At 50.6% G+C, this 24,991-nt stretch overlaps 1 protein-coding gene across 1 annotated transcript; it reads left to right on the top strand.

Annotated features, from left to right (window-relative positions):
- si:ch211-51a6.2 (neurotrypsin) lies at window positions 1–23,529 on the top strand. Its single transcript, XM_056610216.1, has 14 exons — window positions 1–500; window positions 2,349–2,388; window positions 7,920–8,162; window positions 10,759–10,897; window positions 11,353–11,531; window positions 12,772–12,919; window positions 15,803–15,981; window positions 16,493–16,634; window positions 17,863–18,077; window positions 18,776–18,917; window positions 19,787–20,068; window positions 20,555–20,677; window positions 21,161–21,444; window positions 21,792–23,529. Exons 1-14 carry the CDS (start codon window positions 402–404, stop codon window positions 22,109–22,111), a joined length of 2,535 nt encoding a protein of 844 aa, XP_056466191.1. The 5' UTR covers window positions 1–401; the 3' UTR covers window positions 22,112–23,529.
- Window positions 23,530–24,991: the final 1,462 nt, after the last annotated feature.

Below are 24,991 nucleotides of genomic sequence, written 5' to 3'. Positions count from 1 at the left end.
TGTGTGTGTGTGTGTGTGTGTGTGTGTGTGTGTGTGTGTGTGTGTGTGTGTGTGTGTGTGTGTGTGTGTGTGTGTCTCTCTTTTCTGTGTATCTGGGAGCAGACCATAAACTCGCTCCTCGGAGCAGCGGCGGGCTCTTACCCTCGGAGACACGGGTAACCATGACTCTGATCCCTCCAACTTTATGAGCGTGAACCCGCGGCGGGATTAAAACGCATTCTTCGCGTGACGCAATGAGGAGACGACAGACGACGCGGACCCTACGCGCGCTCCACTAACAGCCCCCCCGATACCGATATCGATCTCGACCCCCGGACCCCCGCGATGGACGAGGCGTGCTCCCCGGGAGACCAGCCCTGAGCCACCCGGGAAGCTGACTCCTCTCCCGGGAGACCACGGACATGACGGCACCGGGACCCGTGTTCAACCCGCCGCGGTGGCGGCTGCGGCTGCAGAGTTTCCTCGCGTGCTGCTGTCTGCTGCGCGCGGTCACCGGAAAGGTAAGGAATGTTGACTTTAGCGGTTTGGCACCGGGGAGGCTCGCGATGAGGACTTGAGGTCCCGTGCGCTTATAAAGGACACTGTGGCCGGTACCCGGAGCGCTGTGTGAGGTTTAGATCACGAACCCCCAGGTTAACGGGGGTAACACTGAGCCATGTGGGAGTGTGAGGAGAGCCCGGTCCGAGTTTTGGAACGCACCCTGCTCACAGCCGGGGTGTGGATAGTTCTTGTTTCGGTGTCTTTTGTGAATCTGAGTCCGGTTACCGTGTTTATTTCCACACGTTCAGGTCGTTTCCTGCAGGAACCCCACAGCCCGGGGCGATCACTGATCACTGACACCATCGGGACAGGGGAACATAAAGTCGGTCGTTATTGCATTCGTTCATACACCTTTGGTTCAACTGATTCCATTGCCTTTGGTACAAAATAGGCGACTTTTTATAATTTAAATTAATTAAATCATCAGGCCAATTTGACTCTCCAATTAAAGAGTTTAATGGTCAATTTAAATGTGTGAAATTTGAATATTTTATCCCCAAACCACGTCGCCGATGAAGCGGTTGTTGCGTGACGCGTCTCGGACCTTTTCCCGGGATGGCTCCTGAGTGTACTGGGTGAGGGGGGGGGGCTTCTGCTGTTAAAATGCCCCCCCCCCCCCTCCCTCTGGCCTCGTCTCGCATCCTGACACGCAGACGCAGCCGTTACGCAGCCCAAAGCTGTTAAAACGCTTCAACTTTAACTGTATGTCTTCCTCTTTTATGCTGCTTTTTTCCCACGCATGCACAGTTGCACGCACCTTGGGGGAAAAAGTGCATGTGATTGAAGTGCATGTGATTGCGCGTTCCGTGCACGTACACTCACGCGCACGCATGCCTGCATGGAATGCACACCGTCGACAGCAGCCCGCGTCAGGTCGTAAAAACCTGCGTCTCGGCGGGGGGTCACGGCGTTCGCGGTTCATTATCTGCGCAGTGCTCCGGCTCCGGGAGCAGGTCGACGGACCCCGCTGACACACCGCCACAAAGACGGACAGATCGATTCTGTTTTAGGAGAGGCCGCCCTCCATTGAAGCCAGCCGGCCATATTGATTGGACGGTTAATTAGTGGAGCCCGCAATTAAACCATTAAAAGGATTCTGGCCACTGAGGCCTGAAGCCTAGTGAAGTGTGTAATGGTTCTGTTTGGCCAATAAAAGCACACCAGAAGAGCCGACCTTTATCACAGTCCACGGAGCGCAATAACAGATCACGCTATAGTCTTCAAACCCCCCCGCTGTGCCATGACTTCAGGGTTTACGCGGTGAAGATGGTCTGCGTTAGACACGCTGGGGTCTCTCCCTCTACTGTCTGGTGGAGGTGCGGGACAGATGTGGGCGGGAGGAAATGAGAAGCAGAGGGAGAGGAAGCATGGATTAGACATGAATGAATGAGTGATTTAGTATAGATATATGCGAGTGTTGATAGAATGTAACTCTCTATCAGGGATTCGACCCCTGGAGAGTTGGAGTTTTCAGAGGATACACATTACTGTACAAAATACAAAGAATATATATATATGGTGATGATTGATCCATGTAGTCTAAGTCTTTATCAGTTCATAGGTCCCTCTTAAAGGAACAAAACAGTGCAAAACCTTTATATGACATCATAAAAAGTCATAAATGTTGAGTTACTGTAATCAACATTTAGATTTACATTACAGGAGACAGGAGTTCTATGCCAGTGTGTTACATAATTGAGTTTGGGGTTGAGTCTTCTGCCACGCTACCTGGTGTGTCCGTGTGGGGTGTGACAGTGTTGGGTGTGGTCGTCTGTCTCCTGGAGCTCTGATCACTCTGTCCCCCCCAGGTCGCTCAGGATGGATACTCAGACACGCTGCAGAACACAGGTAAACACCCAGACACTCACACTGTTTACATCTGATCAAGTCCTTCATGTGGGATTTCCTCTCTTCTCTCTCTCTCTCTCTCTCTCTCTCTCTCTCTCTCTCTCTCTCTCTCTCTCTCTCTCTCTCTCTCTCTCTCTCTCTCTCTCTCTCCCACTTTACTTGAATTCAAAGGTCTTCTCTCTCTCTTATAGTTATCTTTCTCTCTGATCCAAAGTAACTTTAGTTTGAGGCTGAAAACAGAAAAGCACACAATTGATAAAAAAGCTTCTAAAACAGCAGCTGGACAGAGAGCATGTGTTAGTGGTTAATTAGAAGGACCCAGATACACAAGGCAGAAAGGTCTGCTCTGAATTCTATCCTCCATCCTTTCATTTTTTAATTCCAGAACAACATCAGCCCTCTTTCAGCCTCTTCCTCCTTTTCCTTCCTCTTCCTCCACCTCCTCTGAACCTTCTCTTCCTCTTCCTCCACCTTCCTCCTCTTCCTCCTCCTCCACCTTCCTGCTCCACCTCCTCCTCATCCCGGCTCAAATGAAGACCATGAACCATGTAGCTCTGTGGCCCCTCCTCCCTCCCTCCCCCATATGGATGACCTCACCTCCAGGAGGGGGGAGGGAGGGAGAGAGGGAGAGAGAGATATATTTTACTTTTTTGTGCTTTGGCAGTGTGAATGTATTCCTAGTTTCCCATGCCAATAAAGCCCTTTGAATTGAATTACAGCGGGAGAGAGAGAGTGAGAGAGAGAATTGACAGAGGAGGTGGCAGAGAGAGAGAGAGGTAGTGATAGAGAGAGAGAGGTAGTGATTGATAAATAAAGGCAGAGATAAGTGGAGATGGAGAGAGAGAGAGCCATTGAGGTAGAGAGAGAGAGAGAGAGAGAGAGAGAGAGAGAGAGAGAGAGAGAGAGAGAGAGAGGGAGGAGGAGGCAGCCCGGCCAATCAGGCGAGAGCATCATAAGAAGCGGGTTTTGATTGGCGGAATGTCATCCGATCCCTGGATCACCTTGGAGTGGTCTGTAAATACCCCCACACTTTCTATACCCGGACCACAGTCCTGTCTGAACCCTGCAGCGTGCCAGGGTATCAAGTTATCAAGTACCCCCATAACACCCCCCCCCCCCCCCCCATCACCACACACCCCCCCCTCACCACCACACCCCCCCTCACCACCCCTTGATCACCAGACTAAACTGCTATCAGATAGCATCACCGCGGGTCTAGTCCAGCCTGACCCCTGACATGAGCCAACCCTGATGGGCCCCCGGTCGTTGGTGTAGGGGAGGCCCCTCCAGTTAGACTCAGAGCCCAGGACCTGCTGGAGGGAGCAGATCATGTTTGGCCCCTTACGTAGCGGCCCGCTGGTGTAAATGTATAGCATGTGTACGTGACACATTGAGTTAGAATTACTGTGAACGATGCAGCCCCCCCCCCCCCCCCCCCCTCCAGCCCCAGCTCTACCCCACCTCCACCATAAACACAAAACGCCTCCAGCCCCACCTTTAACACCACCTCCACCCCTACCTCCACCACGACCACACATGCCTCCAGCACCACCACCTCTCACACCATCTCCACCACGACCACACATGCCTCCACTACCACCACCACCTCCACCACCACCTGTACCACCGTGACTACTACAACCACATCAAACCTCCACCAGCACCTCCCCCTGTTATCTGTACCTCCGACACCTCCACCACCTCCACCACCTTCACATCTCCACCACCTCCAACAGCATCAGTACCTCCACCACTACCACACGCAACACCAACCCTGCCACACCACCACCACCACCACCACTGCCATCTCCAACACCATCACTGCCCCCACCACCTCCGCTTACATAATCACCACCCCCACCCCCTCCACCACCACCACCATACCCAAGTGTACAATTGGTGCTCCGGTTTCATATGAGCTTCATGAGCTTTCCTTATGTCCACACCGCCGTTGGGGAGGTGAGAGAGAGAGGGGCCAGGAACGTCCACCAACCCCCCCCCCCCCCCCCAACTCCTTCTCCGCCCCCCCCACCCCCGCCCCCAGCCCCCCACACCATTGAAACATGACCTCGCCTCTCTTCCAGGCAAACTTGCTCATGTCTGTGCTATGTCACTACTAGCAGACTAACCCCTACGTCGGCTGTACCCCAGAATCCTGCGTGGATTTAACCCCCACAGTGCTGCTCTATGTGCCTCTTTACTGCACTACTCAATGCATCAGATCACACGCAACATAAATGCAGTTTGAGCCGCTGTAGACATTTACCACTACGATTCACTATTCAGCAGGTGCTGTAATAAAAAGCAACTGGCAGTGAATTCAGATACATGTCATTAAGAGGGTCGGGTTCGGACGTCTTGCTCGTCTTGCTTCCTCCAGAGATAGCAGCAGCAGCAACAACAACAACAGCAACAGCAATAAAAACTTCCTCTGCTAGCAGTGTTGGTGTTCTTCACGAGTGTCACTTTAAAGGGCCGACGGTATGTCCTCTGCTGACAGGAACCTCAAGGGGCCTTTAGCAGTCATCTTGTCACATTCCGCCCCCTTCACTGATTGTCCCCACTCCCCTTAATATTTGCACCTGTCCCTCATCAACATTCCCTTCCATAACCCTCCTTTAGTCAGCATGTTTCCCTTCCTCTGTGCCAGTTTGTCTTTGTTCTTTGTATCAAGCGTCCCAGCAATTTCGCGTTTACTCCCGACTCGTCTGATTACCCGTGAACCAACTTTTGCCGCCTGAGTCGTGCTATTGAGTCCTATATCCCCTAATAATCGTCCAGCCGTTACACAGCTTTCTTTAAAGGAGTAGACTTGGGCTTAGAATGAAGAAGTCTCCCTGTGTATTGAACGCCAATCGTTCTATTTGTGGAATCGCAGATCAACTGCTTCTCCGACTGATCAAGGATTGCATCGTCGTCATCTGCAGAGAGTTCAGTAGATACATCTTGGAGGTGCAAAAAGTGGTGAAGAAGAAGCTCTGCGTTCTGATGATCTGACCGTCTGAATGAAACATGCTGGCAGCTTCAGAGTGCGTTTGTGTCCACACCTCCAGTCCAGCAAACGCAGAGATCTTCTGTCAGGGTGTCCCCTCGTGCACATCAGGCAGTTGGAGAAGTGATTTTCACTGTCACTCGCTGAGTGGCTGGTGATAGATGTGATGTTTCTGATGACCTTGGGTAGTGAGCGAGTGTCCCAGTCTGTTCCCAGAAGGTCTTGTAGGCTGAGCGCCGCATTGAGAAGAGACGGAACGAGATGCAGATGGACGCGTTACATAAGAGCCGTTTGGTGTGCATATGTTTGGCAGTTGGTTGATGATTACCCGACGTTTGTTGGCAAACACCTTTGTAGACGCCTCCTGAAACATTTTTGTCTTGTGGGCTTCAAGAGGTGAATTAAAGATGAAGAGAAAATCGTGGTAAAACTTAAACACAGGAAATGCTGGAGATGGACTTTATGTGAAAATAACATCTTTTGGTCATTGGTTTTTTTAACTAGCCTAAAATAATCTTTACGATGTGTGTGTGTGTGTGTGTGGTATGTGTGTGTGTTTGTGTTTAAGCGTGCATGTATATCTGGGGGATTCTGTGTGTGTGTGTGTCCATGTATGTATGTGAGCATGTGTGTGCGTCCATGTATGTGTGAGTGTGTGTGTGCGTCCTTATACTTGTGTTAGCGTGTGTGTGTGTCCATGTATGTGTGATTGTGTATGTGCGTCCATCTATGTGTGTGAGCGTGGGTGTGCTTGCATGATTGTTTGAGTCCATGTATGTGTATAAGTGTGTGCGTGCGTGTCTATGTGCAATATGTGTGAGCACATGTGTGCGCGTCCATGTGTGTGTGTGTCCATGTATGTGTATAAGCGTGTGCGAGTCCATGTACGTGTCTATGTGGGTGCGTGATAAAAGCCTTATCCTCAGTGTATCGCTGTGGTTGTTGTTCTCAAGCTGCAGGCTCCTGGTAGCTATTACAACGTGTGGCCCCTGCGTTTCATCTGAGGCCCCTCACACACTCCACACTACATCTGGACAGACTCACATCCAAGCTTGACTCACGATCTCTTAATGTCCTCAGACAGGAATGCTGAGGTCCATGAAGGAATCAGATATCTCCAGTATTCCCTTCTCTCTGCAGCCCTTTCAGAAGAGTACAGTTATTATACTGTACGTACAAACCCTACATGTACTCTATTCATTTCATTTCATTTATATTTCGCCTTTTTTGATTTTATATATTTGTATGGGCTTGTGAAACCTTTTATAGACTGGATAGTTAAGAGAGAGGAAGTGGTTTGAGAGAGGGAGGGGATATATGTAACATGCAAGTGCAGGTCAGATCCAACCTGTGTCACGACAACGCTGAGGTAAGCGGGCTGAGCTCCCAGCTTTTATCGCTCTTTGGTAGGAAAACCAGCACAACGTACTCTACCTTTAATCCTCACTGTCGTCCATCCCTGTTCAGCCTAACAGACTCAAACCACTGTCAGATCCCTGCATTATGACTCAGCAGAGACTATCCTCTCTCACACACACACACACACACACACACACACACACACACACACACACACACACACACACACACACACACACACACACACACACACACACACACACACACACACACACACACACACACACACACAGTGCAGTACAACAGTGATGGAGGGAGACGAAGGTCATTCATTTCCATGTCATCTGAACACTGGATAATGTGTGTTATTGATTCCTCATCAGGCCTGTGAACCACTTTGAGCGTAGACATTGTGTCAACACATCCAAACACGTCCAGGGAATTACCTGTATTTAGTGGAGAGATGAGTTGATTGCCTGTTGGAAACCCTGCCGCAGGAACAACAGGGAGAGAGTGTTGTCTGCGGTCGTGTTCCGTCAGTCTGTCTTCTTAGTCTTGTCTGTCTCTTGTCTGTTATCTGCCTGCTGTCACGAGGCTTCACCTGCTGTCTCTCTCTCTTCGCTCTTCGTCATTGATTGAATGTGAATTGATTAATTCACATGGTTTTCCAAATTGATGGACAAACAACATTTACCATCTTATCTCTCTCTCTCTCTCTCTCTCTCTCTCTCTCTCTCTCTCTCTCTCTCTCTCTCTCTCTCTCTCTCTCTCTCTCTCTCTCTCCCCTTCTCCCTCCCTCACCCCCTCCACAGCCACTCCCAATTCAATTCGAAAGAGCTATATTGGCATGGAAAATAAACATGTACGTTGCCAAGACAGTAACAGAATGAATCATCTTATAATAACAATCTTTCTCTCTCTCCCCCCCTCTCTCCTCAACCCCTCTCTCCCCATTCTCCCCCCCATCTCTCCCTCTCTCCCTCTATCTCTCCCCCTCTCTCCTTCTCTCCCTCTCCCCCCTCTCCTCTTCCCCCTCTTCCCTTTCTCCCTCCACCTCTCCCCTCCCCCCTCTCTCCCCCTCTCTCCCTTCCGTCCCTCTCCCCCTTCCCCCCCCTCCCTCTCCCCTTCCCTCCTTTCTCCTCCCCTCCCCTCTCTCCACCTATCCCCCTCCTCCCCCCAGGCTCTCTCTCCTGTATGGACGGCTTCACAGAGCTGGGCTTCTACAACGGCTCCGTCTCCCAGACCGAGGCCGGCACCCCCTGCATGGTCTGGACCGAGTTCCCCGACTACGTGCTGCAGTACCCGGGCCGCGGCCTGGGGGCCCACGCCTTCTGCAGGAACCCCGACCGCGAGACCCAGCCCTGGTGCTTCTTCAGGCAGGCCTCGGGGGCCATCGGCTGGGCCTACTGCGACTGCCTGCAGGGTGAGGGCTGGAGGAACGCCCGGGGGGCCTCGATCAGATCCCTGAGGGGTCGATATGTTGATTCATCCAACATTAGAATATGTTCTCTTGATGCAGGGGTTAAACACTGCCGTGTCACCTGCGCTCGCTCATGTGTGTGTGTGTGTGTGTGTGTGTGTGGCTCTTTTAACCCGTGTGCCTGGATGCCCTGAATGCATCCCAGGTGTGCAGACTGCCAGTCTGGTGTGCAGGCTCTGGGGCTTGGGCGGGGTCCTGCTCTGAGTCTAATCAGTCTGACTTGGGCCAGGTGAGGCTGCTTCACTCAGCCTCCCGCCGCACACACCTCACACACCTCACACACATCCACTCGACCTCCTCAGACAAACACGCCGCCCACGTTATTGTTCGGGTTTTTGGTTCTTCATCGGTCCGATTTGGAACCAACCGATTCGCCGGAAGAAGCCTTGACGTAGCTGTACTTCAAACCCTAACCCTGACCCTAACCCTAGCTGTACTAACCCTAACCCTAGCTGTTCTAACCCTAACCCTAACTATACTAACCCTAACCCTATCCCTAGCTGTACTAACCCTGACCCTAACCCTAGCTGTCCTAACCCTAACCCTAACTATACTAACCCTAACCCTATCCCTAGCTGTCCTAACCCTCACCCTAGCTGTACTAACCCTTACCCTAGCTGTACTCACCCTAACCCTAACTATACTAACCCTCACCCTCACCCTAACCCTAACTGTACTAACCCTAACCCTAACTGTACTAACCCTGACCCTAACCCTAGCTGTACTAACCCTAACTGTGCTAACCCATAACCCTAACTGTACTAACCCTAACCCTAGCGGTGCTATCCCTAACCCTACCCCTAACCCTAACCCTGTTAGTAAACAGTTCCCCTTTAACCACAACATAGTTTCCTGACGAGATAATGACAGCTGTAGTGTCCTTCAGAGGCCCAGGGAACAGGAGGTCTGCTGGGGATGGTACTGAGGACGCGTCGTGCTTCATTCTCTGTACCAACCGGCGCCACATAGCAACACCAGGAATGATAGTTGGGCCGTTAGCCTCACCTCAGCTTAACCTCGCTCCCTGAGCTGCCCTCGACCAATCCGCTGTCTCGGTGGTGGGTCTTGTGCCGCCGGTTGGCCAATCGTCCGTCGCCGTGGCAGGAAGTAGCTGGTTTGCCCCGAGGCAGCAGGCAGGTGAGGACAGGAATGACTTTCAGCTTTTCTCATTTGACTGCCTGTGTGCATGTCTGCCGGCTTGAGTGTGTGTGTATGTGTGTTTGTGTTTGTGTGTGTGTGTGTGTGTGTCAATAGAGGCTCATCTCAATCCAAATAAAGTACTACTTTAAATGCTTCTTTCACAAGATGGTTTTCCGGTCCAGGCCTGCAGTATTTTGGCAATTTATTTAAAACCATATAATGGGAGACTATAATAACAGGCTGCAGTAGGGCCTAGCCATGATCTCCACCTCAACCACCTCCATAACCACCACCACCACCACCACCACCTCCGTCCATCATCCTCCATCACCACGACCACCAACATCACCTCCACCTCCAGCACCACCACCTCCTCCCCCCCTTCCCATCCTCCTTCATCGCCACCACCTCCACCAACAACATCTCCAACCCCATCGCCTCCAGTAGCACCACCTCCACCACCAGTAGCACCACCTCCACCCCCCTCTACCCATCCTCCTCCACCCCCACCACCATGAGCCCCAGAGCAACATTCTCCATCGTCTCGTTCTGTGGGTTCAGACCTATTAAAGTCTCACTGTCAGCTCAACCTGAGCAGAGTATACTTACCCCTATCGCTAACCTTAACCTTAACACTAACCTTAACCCTGACCTTCACCCCCTTTGGGAGGAGGAGGCATTACCCCCAGCGGGCCGAGCCCAGGTGGGGTGGAGGTGGGGGCGTTCCTCTCGTTAGGGTAATCGAGCTCTGTTGGAGGAGGTGGGGGCGTTCCTCTCGTTAGGGTAATAGAGCTGCTTGTGTTCCAGTCGTCTGGCCCTGAGGTCTCTTCAGCACGCTCCGGGATATGACCTTTATCTCAGTGGGATCCTCAGCGTGTAAAGGCCAGGGGAAGCAGGATTCCTGTCTGCATAACTGTAATGTAGTCTCCGAAAGGGTTCAATCTATTCTTACAAGAATTGACAGCACCGCCTAGCCCCCTGGGAAAACTCCCAGAAACCTCAGCAGGTGGAGGGAAGAATGTGGGAAACATGGAGGGACTTCCCTTCCGGCTGGGCTGTACGTGTCAATATTGTTCCTCTCTATTGAATAAGTTGTTGTGGTTATTATGGTGTGCAGGTGTCAAACTTTAACCATTGCTCCTCTCTATTGATGAAGTTGTTGTGGTTATTATGGTCTGCAGGTGTCAAACTTTAACCATTGCTCCTCTCTATTGAAGAAGATGCAGTGGTTATTATGGTCTGTTCTCTCTAATGAAGATGATGTGATTATTATGGTCTGTCCTCTCTGATGAAGATGTCGTGATTATTATGGTCTGTTCTCTCTGATGAAGATGATGTTGTGGTTATTATGGTCTGTTCTCTCTAATGAAGATGTTGTCATGGTTACTATGATGTGCAGGTGCGGCCCGGCTGGTGGGCGGGGCGTCGCCCAGCGGGGGCCGTGTGGAGGTGTACCTGAGCGGCCAGTGGGGGTCTGTGTGTGACACGCACTGGACGGACCGCGACGCCAGCGTCATCTGCAGACAGCTGGGGCTCGGGTGAGGAGCAGGGGGAGGGTGGGAGGGTGTGGAGCACTGGGGGAGGGGGGGAGGGGGGGGGTAAGAGGGTGAGGGACAAGTTTGTTCGAGGGTGAGGAGGACGAAATTAAGTTAATGGAGAATGTTTGCCTCCATCAGAAACTGTCCCAACCTGCCTTTTAACATTTAGTCGTTCATCTTTCTCTCTCTCTCTCTCTCTCTCTCTCCCTCTCCCCCACTCCCCCTCTCTCTCTCTCCCTCTCCCTCTCTCTCTCTCTCTCTCTCTCTCCTCTCTCTCTCCCTCTCCCCTCCCCCCTCTCTCTCTCTCTCTCTCTCTCTCTCTCTCTCTCTCTCTCTCTCTCTCTCTTCCTCTCCCTCTCCCTCTCTCTTTCTCTCTCTCTCTCCCCCTCTCTCTCTCTCTCTCCCCCTCTCTCTCTCTCTCTCTCTCTCTCTCTCTCTCTCTCTCTCTCTCCCAGGGAGATCGGGACGGCGCTCCAGCACTCCTACTTTGGACCGGGCGTCGGCCTCTACCACTACGAGAGTCTCGGTTGCCGCGGCGACGAGAACACCCTGCTGGCATGTCACACGCGGAAGTTCCAGAGCGGCGACTGCAACCATGGCAACGAGGCGGGCGTGGTCTGCGCTGCACCTGAGGGTGAGAGAGAGAGAGAGAGAGAGAGAGAGAGAGAGAGAGAGAGAGAGAGAGAGAGAGGGAGAGGGAGAGGGAGTGGGAGAGAGGGAGAGATAGAGAGCGGGGGGGAGAGAGAGAGAGAGAGAGAGAGAGAGAGAGAGAGAGAGAGAGAGAGAGGGATGGGCAGAGAGAGAGCGAGCACGCTATTGGGTGGTAAAACATCCCATAATGGATCAAGATAAAGAGGACTTTAGGCTGAATTAATCGAGGTCAATGCACAGGGTGTGTTTCAGTCAGGGACACGTACGCCCACACCAGTGTCAACACCATGACAATGACACAACAACGCTGACAGGATAAGTTACTGCACACACATGTCAGAGAGATATTCCTAGTGTGTGCAAACTCACCCGCTAATAAAACACATTCTGATTCTGGTCCGTTAAAGTAGAAGTGTCCCGTACTGCTAGTTGTGTACATATAGTTGTGTATATATAGTTGTGTACATATAGTTGTGTATATATAGTTGTGTACGTATAGTTGTTTACAGACAGAGTCTGATGAGATCCAACATAGTATCAGTATTGGAGAAGCTACGAGAGGTACAAGAGGTTTAGTACACAACCGTCCTGTGATTAAAACATTCCCACCGTCAGCGTCTCTCCTGACTTTAACATCAGGTACCAGTTTGATCTGCTGCCTGTGTGTTCCTGGTGAGACCTTTCACACACAAAGTACTTTTGTGAAGATATTCACTGATCTACGTGGATTCAAAGGGCGTAAAATGCTAGATTGTTTACATTTGACGCTAAACCCTCTTTGGCTGAATCGATACAAGGACGTTATCATGATAAATTCTGGTAGCTGATGTTCTAGTGTAGCCCGGGGAGCCACCATGAAGGTTTGATCACAGGCCAGCGTTGTCCTTTAAGTGCTGACCTCGTTAAATAACAGGACTGAGTGCAGAATAGCTCCCAGGGAGAAACTAAACTAGATCGATTTTAGCGATCTAAGGAGAAAAGAGAAATCTTAAAGAGAAGTTTGCTGAATGAGAACATATCTAAAAGATAAGTTATCTCAAAAGGAAGATATCTTAACGATAAATTCAATATATGGGAAGGTAATTGAATAATAAGTTAGGTAGACAGCAAGGTATCGAAAAGATAAGGTAGTTAAAGGGATGGTAGCTAAAAGCTAAACAGTAAGCTATCCGTTCTAACAAAGGCTGACTGGTTGCGTGTTGGCCTGTTGCGTTGTTTCCCAGGCAACGGGGCCCCCCTGCGGCTGGTGGGGGGTCTGGAGGAGTTCGAGGGCCGGGTGGAGGTGTTCCACGAGGGCCGCTGGGGCAGCGTGTGTGACGACCAGTGGGACGACATCGATGCTGAGGTGGTCTGTCGACAGCTGGGCCTGGGGTGAGCCCCCCTGCTGGGACAGCAGAACACCCTGCAGTAGTCCGAGTAAAGGCTGAGTTATGGTTCCACGTCAACCTCAACGCAAGGGCCACGCTTTGACGCAGTCGGGAACCTGTTTTGGTTCTGCGTCGGGTTTTAGTGAGCGGACCAATCGCAGCTCTTGCTGCTGCGTCGCCTCAACGCAAGATTGAAATATTTGAGAGGCGCAAGTCAGGCTCGCAAGGGACCGCAAGAACGTAATGGGTCCCTAAACCCCCTTGCGTTGCGTCGACATGGAACCATAACTGAGCCTTAAATGATGAGTAACAGATGAGTAAAGGACTCTTAGGGATCAGGGAGGCCTAATGCAGATATGTTGGTTCACCTAGACTCTGTATAGCCTCCCCCCTTAACCCCTCTTACGCAGTTATTGTATGTTGTACGTCCTGGCACTAAAAAAAAAAGAACATCCTTACTGTACCGACGGCGATATATTATTTATGTTCTGACAAATGTACTCATTGTAAGTCGCTTTGGATGAAAGCGTCTGCTAAATGCCCTAAATGTAAATGTTGGGTCCAAAATTCATATATATGATGTAGGCAGAATAGTGTAGTTGTTATTGTGTTCGACTCCCGGCAAAAAAGGTCCTGGGTTCGATTCCCAGTGTTCCAATTCTTCCTCAAGCAAGATGCCTCCTAACCCCAACTTGCTCCTTTATGACCCATACCTGAATGGAGCCAGTTCGGACGAACACTTCTCCTAAATTATTAATTGTTGAATAGAAGATAGCCGTGTTGGTAACTTTCAAGATTTGCAGTGCTGACATCATACCTGCTTTCTGTTTTGAGGGAGGAATCCCCTGGCGCTAAACGAGAAGGTTGCTTAAAAGAACAATAGCTTCAGAGAGAAGTTCTACTAACCGTCTCTAACCCCGACTCAAACCCGCCTGAACCCATCAAACGATAGATATAGTTGTTGGATGACAGCTCTGCACTAGCCTGGTCCTACCAGACTCTCGTACTTCCTTTTATTTGCACAGAGTCTGGACCCACTCGATTGACTAACGTTAACTCACTTGCAGGCGGGTGTCTGTTGAAATTTAAAACTATTGGATCCGCTCAGTGCCACTCTGGATCTGCCATAACCAAACACCTCCACCGTGCGTGAAGTTGTCCGTCAACGAGAGATGACTTTAACGTCATTGTTCTCAGCCTCTCCCTCTGTTCGCTAATTGGACTCACAAAATTTGGACGGAGAAAACCAGGAATATACCGCAAACCCAGACCGTCTGGGTTTGCGGTATATTTTCATATCCCTTCAGTACTACGTCTGGGCCAGACGTAGTACTGAAGGGAAATTAATATTAAGCGGAATTACTGGCGGGCGGAGCCAGGCTAGCTCTGCACCAGGGTGATGCAGTTTTCCAAAACACACCAGCCACGTTCAGTCACACAGCAGACCGTATGTATTATGTATATTCTAAGTCTTGTAGTGCAATAGCTGAATTCTGGTACTACGTCTCCAGCTCCAAGAGGGTGTGCCCTTCGCTTGTCACCTGTTGTGAGTGTCTGCAGCAGCTCTCCAGTTCTCTCCAGATGAATCATGCACATAAACACCCCTCTACCACTCCTCCCGTCTCCCTCCCGAGGATGAACCCCTGTCCGCTAACCTTCTATGTTCCCGCTATATTTAGAGATAGAGAGTGTTTTGCTGGGGTAATGCACCCACACAAGAATAGCGGAGGAGATGTTGAATATTTTAGAGCTTCGGGTTTTGGACCGTAGTTCCTAGTTGGTTCGATCAGGGATGGAGAAAGAGGGGAAGGAGAAGGAGAGATAGAGGAAGGGCAGAAGAGGGGGAGAAGGATGTCAAGAAACGGAGGGAGAGTGGGAGGAGGAAGAAGAGGAGGACAGGGGAAGGGCGAAGGAAGAAGGAGAGGAAGAAAGTTGGAGAACAGGAGAGATTGCGAGGAGGATGGAGAGTTTGAGGAGGAGGTGGAGGAGGAGGAGAGATAGAGGGGAAGGGATCAAAATGAAGAAAGGATGAGAGAGGAAGGGATGGCGGAGAGATGGATGTAGAGGAGAGAGGATGGTGATGAGATGGAGGTAAGCTGAGAGTGGACGTTCTGATGTCATCGATGTTGAAGTGGGACACGGGGAGATGGAAAAAAGAAGGAAAATTAATCCGTGCAAACTTTCGGTGGTCTTCTGTGGGACTATACATCATTGGTTAACATCTGGCTCTGACAGGCCTAGTGCTTGTGTCTGTCGGTTGTTCTGCATATTCAGAGCTGAGATCACATTCCCGTCCAAACGTAAAGACCCGGTTCCCAGAAACCCATACAGTCTCGGGGTCTATCCCATGAGATCAGGTCTGGGCCGGTTCCCAACACAGTTCCCACTCTTAAAGGGGCAGTAGGTAAGAGAGCTTTAACTTCAGTGTATATAACTACATTAGAAATTCCGTGGCCATCCGTCAGCTATGAGTGAGTGACATGCTCTCTGAGAATATCTGTTCTGGTTTACTGCGGCTCTTTTTCGACCATTCACGGCATCTCTTCTCTGATTGGTTCGGGGAATCCGTCGCCTATCAATCAAATGTGCAGAAAATGTAACACTTCTCAAGGGCGGAGAAACGTAGCGAGAGAGCTCTCTCTCATCTCTTTTTGTCTCTCGTTCAATCTCCCTCTCTCTCTCTCTCTCTCTCTCTCTCTCTCTCTCTTTCGTTCTCTCTCTCAACTCATTCCTACAATATTTTTTAAGATAACAGCACTTAATCAATCCTAGATGATAAATTAAGTAAATAATGACTGTCGTCAATAAAAGTGTGGGCTGTGTGTTCTCCGTAACAAGTCCGCAGCCCCTCCCCCTGCATTAAACCATGTGACTCCTCCTCCCCCAGGGGGGTGCCCAAGTCGTGGAGCTGGGCCCACTTCGGGCAGGGCAGCGGGCCGGTGTTCCTGGACGGGGTCCACTGCACGGGTAACGAGCTGTCCCTGGAGGACTGCCCCCACAACGGATGGAGCCAGCACAACTGTGACCACATGGAGGACGCGGGCGTGTCCTGCAACCCCTACACCGGTCAGAACACGCCTCTGGCACGCCTAGGACATGTGCTAGCTCATGTGCTAGGGGTGCCCTAGAACACCGCAGGAACATGCTGAGAACATGCCGAGAACAAGCCTACTAACTGTCCTGGTCTTACTTTTACCCATCTTATTTATCTGCAAAATGTGTTTAAAACAAAAATAGATTGATTTTAGCTAAAAGGGAAAAGGTTTCTTAATGAAAAGTTTCTAAAACAGGAAGGCAGCCTGATAGGAAGACGTCTAAAGGATGAGTTAGGAACAAGAACGACACAATTGTAGAATAAAAACACATTCTCCATTCGATTCGAACAAAATATAGAAATGATCTCGCAGACCTTGAAAATACAAACTAAACATTATATCTTTGGAGATAGCTATGGCCGTATCGCCTCTACTTGGCGTGATGGCCACAGCTTTATGTGTACACTGGCTGTGATCGGCCCAATTTGAAGGGGCGGGCCCTGACCCTGCCACACTGACCCCTGCTGGCTGGATGCTTCCAGACGGAGTGGTGCGCCTTGTGGCAGGAGAAAGCCCCTGGCAGGGCCGGCTGGAGGTCTACCACCAGGGGGACTGGGGCACCGTGTGCGACGACAACTGGACCGAGACCAACGCCCAGGTGGTCTGCAGACAGCTGGGCTTCAGGTGGGTCCACCGACGCAGGACCGGTTCCTCAGAACTGAGGTCAGCTCAGGCTCTTCTACAGTAGGCTGAGAGGAGGTCAGCTCAGACCTGAGTAGGCTCAGAGGAGGTCATCTCTCCTGCAGTAGGCTCAGAGGAAGTCATCTCTCCTGCAGTAGGCTGGGAGGAGGTCAGCTCAGACCTCAGCAGGCTCAGAGGAGGTCAGCTCAGACCTCTCAGTGGAGGCCGGCAGTTATCTTTCTTCTTTCTCGTAATCAGTAATGCAATACTTATTTAGGGCAGTGTTTGGATCACCTCTGTTGCCTACCACATCGGGCATCGCTTCACTAGTATTTATTGGCCAGTCAGAGGGAGCGGTTTATAGCTGCCGACCACAGAGCTGTGGAGAACCACTTTTACGTGCTATTCTCCGGTGACAATCAACATGAATCACAAACCGATAGATCAAAGCACTTATTTGTTCTTTTCACTGATGCTGCCATGGAAACTAACCACTTAGGAAGCATTCAAACAGAATAGAATGACACAGGCAGTGATGAAGTACCTTTTGCAGAGAATCTGCTGCTGTGAATGTATATGATAACCTTTTCAATCCAACCCAATGTAGGTGCTTAGAATGCCGCCCTCCTCTCCAGGGTCAAACATCATTTAACTAATCCTGTTTTGGTGGATAAAGACCATTTAAATCTTGTCTGTTTTTCATCATGATCTGAGCCCCAGACCGTGGGTTGGTTTTAAAGTTCATTATGTGAACTCTGCAACACGGCCTTGTTACTGAGGAACATGTTGCCCTCTCTTTAATAAAAGACAGCAGTAGTAATTTCCTGAACTCCCGTCTGGAATTAATAAAGTTCAGCTATTTTTTATCACCTCGCACAAAACTCTCTAAGTGTCTGGTCGCTCTCTCAAGTATTTTTATATCTCTAGAAAGGGTGGGTAAGAGACGAATGCAATTTCAATTCCTCTATTTGTCTAGCTCATGTTTTGTTTGTTGTTTTTTTAATTCCCTCTCTCTCTCTCTCTCTCTCTCTCTCTCCCTCTCTCCTACCCCCTCTCTCTCTCTCTCCCCTCTCTCTCTCGCTCCCTTCACTCTCTCTTTCCTCTCCCCTCTCTCCCCTCTCTCTTTCTCTCCTCTCTCTCTCTCTCTCTTTCTCTCCCTCTCTCTCTCTCTCTCTCTCTCTCTCTCTCTCTCTCTCTCTCTCTCTCTCTCTCTCTCTCTGCCGCTCCCCAGTGGGCGGGCGGCGGTGGCGCGGGACCGGCAGTATGGCGAGGGGGCGGGTCTGATCCTGCTGGACGAGGTGCAGTGCGGGGGGAAGGAGAGCTCCCTGCTGGCCTGTGGCCACGCCCCCTGGGGGCGCCACGACTGCTCCCACAGCGAGGACGTGGGAGTGACCTGCCAGCCCGCCCCCGAGAACAACGACATGCCCGCCCCCCCCACCCCCACCGGTAGGTACATGACATGTGTGGGTCACATGACACTGGTGGGTGACATGCTGTAGTAGGTCACATGACACTAGTAGGTAACATGACACGGGCAGGTCACATGACACTGCTAGGTCACATGACACTAGTAGGTAACATGACATGGGAAGGTCACATGAAAATTGGTAGGTCGCATGACACTGGTAGGTCGCATGACACGGGCAGGTCACATGACGCTGGTGGGTCACATGACACTGGTAGGTCACATGATATTGCTAGGTCCCTGGTGTTGATAGTGTAGATGAACCACTACAGTATTATTAACAGTATGTGATATCCTCTGCAGACCCCCTGGTGTTGATACTAATATGATAATGAATCTCTACTGTATTAATGTATTAAAACAGTATCATGTTGATATTAACATGAATATGAACCACTACAGTATTAATAGTAGTATGATGTTGATAATAACATGAATATGAACCACTACAGCATTAATAACAGTATAATGTTGATACTAACATAAATATGGATCACTACATCATTAATAACAGTATAATGTTGATACTAACATAAATATGGATCACTACAGTATTAATAACAGTATGATGTTGATGCAACATGATATGAATCACTACAGTATTAATAACAGTATGATGTTGATGCAACATGATATGAACCACTACAGTATTAATAACGGTATGATGACCCCCCCCTAGGCCCGCTGGTGCGTCTGGTGGCGGGGGAGAGCCGGAGGGAGGGCCGGGTGGAGGTCTTCCTGGGGGGTCAGTGGGGGAGTGTCTGTGATGACGGCTGGAACGACCTCAACGCTGCAGTGGTCTGCAGACAGCTGGGATACATGTGAGCCTGCCTCGCTCTACCGCCGCTCTCTCTGTCACTGTCTGCCTCGCTCTACCGCCTCTCTCTCTGTCACTGTCTGCCTCGCTCTACCGCCTCTCTCTCTCTCTCTCTCTCTCCCTCTCTGTGATTGGTCATCAGCTACCTGCTGTCACTCAATCAATAAACCATCAGAAGAAACTAGATCAAGAAAATGTAATGCCTTAAAGATTGATTGTGCCTGTCTCTCTTTCTGTCTCTCTATCTCTTTGCCTGTCTCTCCATCTGTCTGTCTCTCTGTCTGTCTGCCCGTCTCTCTCTCTGTCTGTCTCTCTCTCCATCTCTCTGTCTCTCTCTCTCACTCTGTCTGTCTGTCTGTCTGTCTGTCTGTCTGTCTGTCTGTCTGTCTGTCTGTCTGTCTGTCTGTCTGTCTCTGCCTGTCTCTCCCTCTCAATCTGTCTTTCTCTCTCTCTCTGTCTGTCTGCCTGTCTGTCCCTCTGTCTGGCTCTCTATCTCTCTCTCTCTCTCTCTCTGCCTGTCTGTCCCTCTGTCTGTCTCTCTATCTGTCTCTCTCTCTCTCTGCCTGTCTGTCCCTCTGTCTGTCCCTCTATCTGTCTCTCTCTCTCTCTCTGCCTGTCTGTCCCTCTGTCTGGCTCTCTATCTGTCTCTCTCTCTCTCTCTGCCTGTCTGTCCCTCTGTCTGTCTCTCTATCTGTCTCTCTCTCTCTCTGCCTGTCTGTCCCTCTGTCTGGCTCTCTATCTGTCTCTCTCTCTCTCTGCCTGTCTGTCCCTCTGTCTGTCTCTCTATCTGTCTCTCTCTCTCTGCCTGTCTGTCCCTCTGTCTGTCCCTCTGTCTGTCTCTCTATCTGTCTCTCTCTCTACTTGGCTCTCCAGGGGCCCAGCGAAGGGCCGCTCGATGGCGTACTTTGGTGAGGGGCATGGCCCGATCCACCTGGACAATGTCAGGTGCTCGGGGGCGGAGTCTTACCTGGGGGCGTGTCCCGCCGAGGGCCAGGGCGACGCCCACAACTGCCGGCACAGCGAGGACGCCGGAGTGATCTGCGACTACAAGGCGGAGCCGGCCGGGATCACCGCGGCAACGCACGCCACCTGCGGCGTCCGGCTCAACAACCAGCGGCGGCGCAGGCGCATCGTGGGAGGAGACAAGTCCCTCAGGTACACACACACACACACAAACGCACACACACACACACAAACACACTGACACACACATGCAAACACACACTGACACACACACTGACACACACACGCACAGGTACACATACGCACAGGTACAAACACACACACACACACACTGACAAATACATGCACAAACTGACACACACACACACACACGCACACACACACACACACACACACGCACCCACACACACACACACACAGGTACACACACGCACACACACACACACACACACTGATACATGCACACACTGATACACATACGAACACACACACACGCACACACACACACACACACACACACACACACACACACACACACACACACACACACACACACACACACACAAACAGGTATACACACACAAACGCACACACACACTAACAGATACACACACAAACACACACACACACACACCCACACACACTGCGTGCTCCATCTGATTGCATTTTGTGCTGCAGGGGAGACTGGCCCTGGCAGGTGTCTCTGTGGCTGAAGTCTCTGTCCAAGGGAAACCATCCCCTGTGCGGAGCCACGCTGATCAACTCCTGTTGGGTCGTCACGGCGGCGCACTGCTTCAAAAGGTAGCGGGCGGCGTCCCCTGGCGGTCAACTGTATGCACTACACTGGATTTAAAAAAAAAAATATTCCATTTTATTTAATTAAAAAGATATACACATATACTCAACGACAATGTAACACACATATGATACTTGTCACCAATCTTAATGGAATATTTTTAGATTATTATATTATATTAGATGGTATTGTGTATATGTGTGGTTGTGATTAATCAAATGTATATTCTCACTCTTTTTGTTTTATTATAGTGTTTTTTGTTTGATGACCTTGCATCTGTAACACATTACTTTCTCTTCTAGGATGAAAAAAGTGTGTTCTCTTGGATGATGTGATCTAGGTCTCAGATAATGAGATCTAGGTCTCAGATAATGACTTGTGGTGTCCGTCTGAAACAAGTTACCCATAGCCCATCTAATAAACTGGAACCCCGTTAGCATCGTAGCATTGTTAGCTCCCTCGCTAACTCTTCCCCCTCCTCCCCATAGGTTCGGCAGGGACCCTGCGCGCTACATGCTACGACTAGGCGACTACCACACGGTGGAGCAGGACGACTTCGAGCGAAGCCTGACCCCGGAGCGCATCGTGATCCACAGGAAGTACCTGAGCCAGGGCTGGGAGTACGACATCGCTCTGCTGCGGCTGAAGGGCGAGGAGGGGGGTTGCGTGGCCTCCAACCCCCACACGGGGCCCGTGTGTCTGCCGGCCCCGGGGCCCAAGCTGAGCGCCAAGAGGCCCGCGGCCTGCGTCATCACTGGCTGGGGCATCACAGGTACGGGGGTCTGGGGTGGAGACACGCGGTGGTGGTGGTGGTAATAATGACACATAATTGTGTCATCAACCGATTATTGATGTTTATTTATGTTTTATCATAAGGATATTTACAATGTGATTCACTGAGTTTTAATTGGCTTACGATTTTGATAGTTAACCAGTTTACATTTTTATGTATTTTCTCATTTTTCTATTTTTCTGTTTGAAACATTGTTTAAAACAGTATTTTTTAAACAATGTTTTAAATGTTTTTTAAACAATGTGGCCCAGTGCGCGCACACTGTCCCTTTAAGGGCGTAGATCCTAGCCGTGCTCTGATTGGCTCCCTGCGGCTCCTCCCCCCAGACTCGGAGTACTCCCGCACCCTGCTACAGGCCTGGGTCCCCCTGCTGCCGTCCTGGAAGTGCAAGAAGCGCTACGGCGACCGCTTCACCAGCCGCATGATCTGCGCCGGCAGCGTCTCCGAGCACCGCCGCGTTGACAGTTGCCAGGGCGACAGTGGCGGCCCCCTGGTGTGCCAGGGGGAGGGGGGCCAGTGGGCGCTGACGGGGGTCATCTCGTGGGGTCACGGCTGCGGACACCCCTCTTACCCGGGCGTGTACACCCGGGTCAGCCGCTTCCTGCGCTGGATCGACCAGGTGACCGGCAAGCCCTCCAAACACTGAACGCCGCCGCCGCCGCCGCCATGATGACCACGGCGATGGCGGCGTCGCCGTGCGGCGGAGGCGGTAACCGTGGTTACCACGGGACTTCACGGGACGTAGTGGGGGGGGCTGGGGACATGTTTGCGTTTAGGGGTGATCACACTGGTTCTATGTACTGTAGACACCCAGGAAGTAGGTACGCCGTAGGTCTGGGTGCCTCTGGGATTCTGAGGGCACCCAAAGCTAAACAAAGACACTAATTGAGTAACATCTGGCTGATCTGTCGTAGGACAGATGTGTATGAAGATATACATGTGAGTATATGGATATGTCTGTCGCCCTGACGGGGGTTCAGATTTTTGGAATGGGGCGTACAGCCGTGATGTGGAGACCCATGGTGTACCCACTACAGTGTGGGCGTCTACACTGAGGTATCACCCGGCCTTGGCAGTATTTACGCGATGCCCGCTCGCTCCATCCATGCCCGGGTATCCTCTCACGTCGCCCATCCTCATGTTGCTCCAGGCCCCGGTACCGTGTCCTGGTAAGCATGCGCATTGTTGTCAGTGCTAGAGCCAGGTTACTGTATTTGCTTCTGTGTGGCTCTCTGCATGTGCCATGGAAACATGCCAACACCACCACCACCACCACCACCTCCTCACCAGTAGTGAGACAGTACATGCACTATGGCTGCTCCATGCATCCTTTATAACCCAGTATGGATCCCCATAGTGTTAGCCTGGGGATCAGGGGGGTAAGGGTCTCATCTGACTGACGATGGATGAGGCTTGTCTGTGTTTTGGATTTGTACATATTTGACGATCTGTGCGTGTTATTGTGTTTCCTGAACATTCCTGTTGTGTTGTACACACTTCCACTGCCTTCTCTTCCTGGTTATTCACACCGCCGGTCAAACCGTTCGACCTGAGGACTCACAGGACGGGTCCGGCTGCTGTTGTTTTATTCAAGGAGATTAAAGATGCTGATGGTAAGATTTAAGAGTAGAAAGAGAGAGAGAGAGAGAGAGATAGTAAATAAAGAGTTCAAGATTTTTTAACAAATACAACGCAGAAAATTCAAAACAGTATTCAATGTTCTCAATTCTCCACAACAATAACAATACAACTGCTGACGACCATTTCTCCAAAATGACTCTCGAATAATAACAGCTCTCAAATCTTACCTACTTCACCTTTAAGGTTAGCTTAAGGAAATCTTATTTTTTTCATTGTGCTGTTCATTAAGGGGCCCTTCATACGAAAAAAAAAATCTTTTTCCAAAAAAGACAAAAGAACTACAATGTGATTATGAACCATCACAGGAGGGAGATGGCCAAGTTTCTACATCGCCAACAATGCATCAGAAGCTGCAGTAATTGTCTTGTTCACGTGCTGGTCTCTCTCTGTATTGTTTACTTGGCTTGAATAAAAGTCCTTCCTTCCTGCAACGTTATGATCTCTGACTTTGGATTAGTTTTAATAGGAAAATGCAAATCCATAGTGATTATAGCTAGAACTGTGTGTGTGTGTGTGTGTGTGTGTGTGTGTGTGTGTGTGTGTGTGTGTGTGTGTGTGTGTGTGTGTGTGTGTGTGTGTGTGTGTGCGCGCAAGCGTATGTGTGATCATACCCATTTTCTTAATGAAGTTGAGGTGTAGCCTGCTACTATTTTTAGTTTTATAGTTTTCTTTATTGAATCTGTGTCAATGAAGCACAACTCCAGCCATACTGGTGGAGCAGTGGGGAGGCATACATAGGACAACAAAGGTTGGGAAACACTTTCCACTTTCAAATAGGTTGATATTCTTCCATGTTAAATAGATGGTTGATCTCTAATATACAATATTAAATATAACAGTAGTGTCAATGGCCAGTTCAGGGTCCATGTCAGTGTGGACCATATGATTGTGTACACACACACACACACACACACACACACACACACACACACACACACACACACACACACACACACACACACACACACACACACACACACACACACACGTGCGTGCGCACACACACGCACACACGCCAGCTGCTCTCGCACTGGGCGGAAGTGGTAATCGCTGCTTGGGCCAGGGAGCGGAAGTCGTAATCAGCTGGTGGCGGAGACCTCTGAAGAGGAGCAGCAGCGAGAGACATCTTCACCACCGGTTAACACCGGAGGAGAGAGAGAGATAGAGGGAGAGGGGGAGAGAGAGAGAGAGCGAGATACATAGAGGGAGAGCGAGAGAGAGAGAGAGAGAGAGAGAGAGAGAGCGAGATAGAAGGGGGGACTCACTGATCACTTCTGGGGGGGCCCGATTGAACCGAGAAGGCTCTGAAGACAGACCCGGAGACGGCAGAACCGCGACCCGTCCTAATTCGGACTGTAATAACAACGAAAACGACCGTGGATAATTAAGGTGAAAGTAGCGGTGGTTCAGAAACGGCAGAAAAAGGGCTCCTCGATTCAAAGACAAGGGGGTCCGACTGACACCACTACGTCCAACCGGGGGTCGGTGAACCGGGAGCCCGGTACCATGAGGAAGTCCGGCCGTGTGAACCCGCCGCGCTGCCGCCAGGTTTGACGGTGATCGGTGTTTTTAAGAGCCGATGTCAACACACACGGAACCCGGAGGCTAGCTCAGGAGATTAGCATTAGCAGTTAGCCGCTAAGCTAGCGTTAGCATTAGCTTCTCGACAACTCTCTTCAAACCGGGACTCAACGACCCGGGTTCTGTACCCCCACAGACGCGTGTCTGTCTCCGAGGGGGCCCCTCACACGGATGTCAGCGGCTGTCATCGCCCGTGTCGGCGGGGACAGCTGCTGTTAGCAGCCCGTGAGCCTTGTTAGCTCCAGAGGCTAACGTTAGCTCCCAGCGTTAGCACACTTCCATGGAGTAATTGGCTTTGCGGGGT

Source organism: Gadus chalcogrammus, chromosome 15 (assembly GCF_026213295.1).
Source record: "Gadus chalcogrammus isolate NIFS_2021 chromosome 15, NIFS_Gcha_1.0, whole genome shotgun sequence".
Taxonomy (NCBI): Eukaryota; Metazoa; Chordata; class Actinopteri; order Gadiformes; family Gadidae; genus Gadus; species Gadus chalcogrammus.
This window is presented reverse-complemented; position numbering and strand designations above follow the sequence as displayed.

Coding starts and splice junctions, on each gene's coding strand:
- si:ch211-51a6.2 (XM_056610216.1), top strand. CDS start 402: ATGACGGCACCGGGACCCGTGTTCAACCCGCCGCGGTGGCGGCTGCGG. Junction 501..2,348: donor TGCGCGCGGTCACCGGAAAG/GTAAGGAATGTT, acceptor TGTCCCCCCCAG/GTCGCTCAGGATGGATACTC. Junction 2,389..7,919: donor AGACACGCTGCAGAACACAG/GTAAACACCCAG, acceptor TCCTCCCCCCAG/GCTCTCTCTCCTGTATGGAC.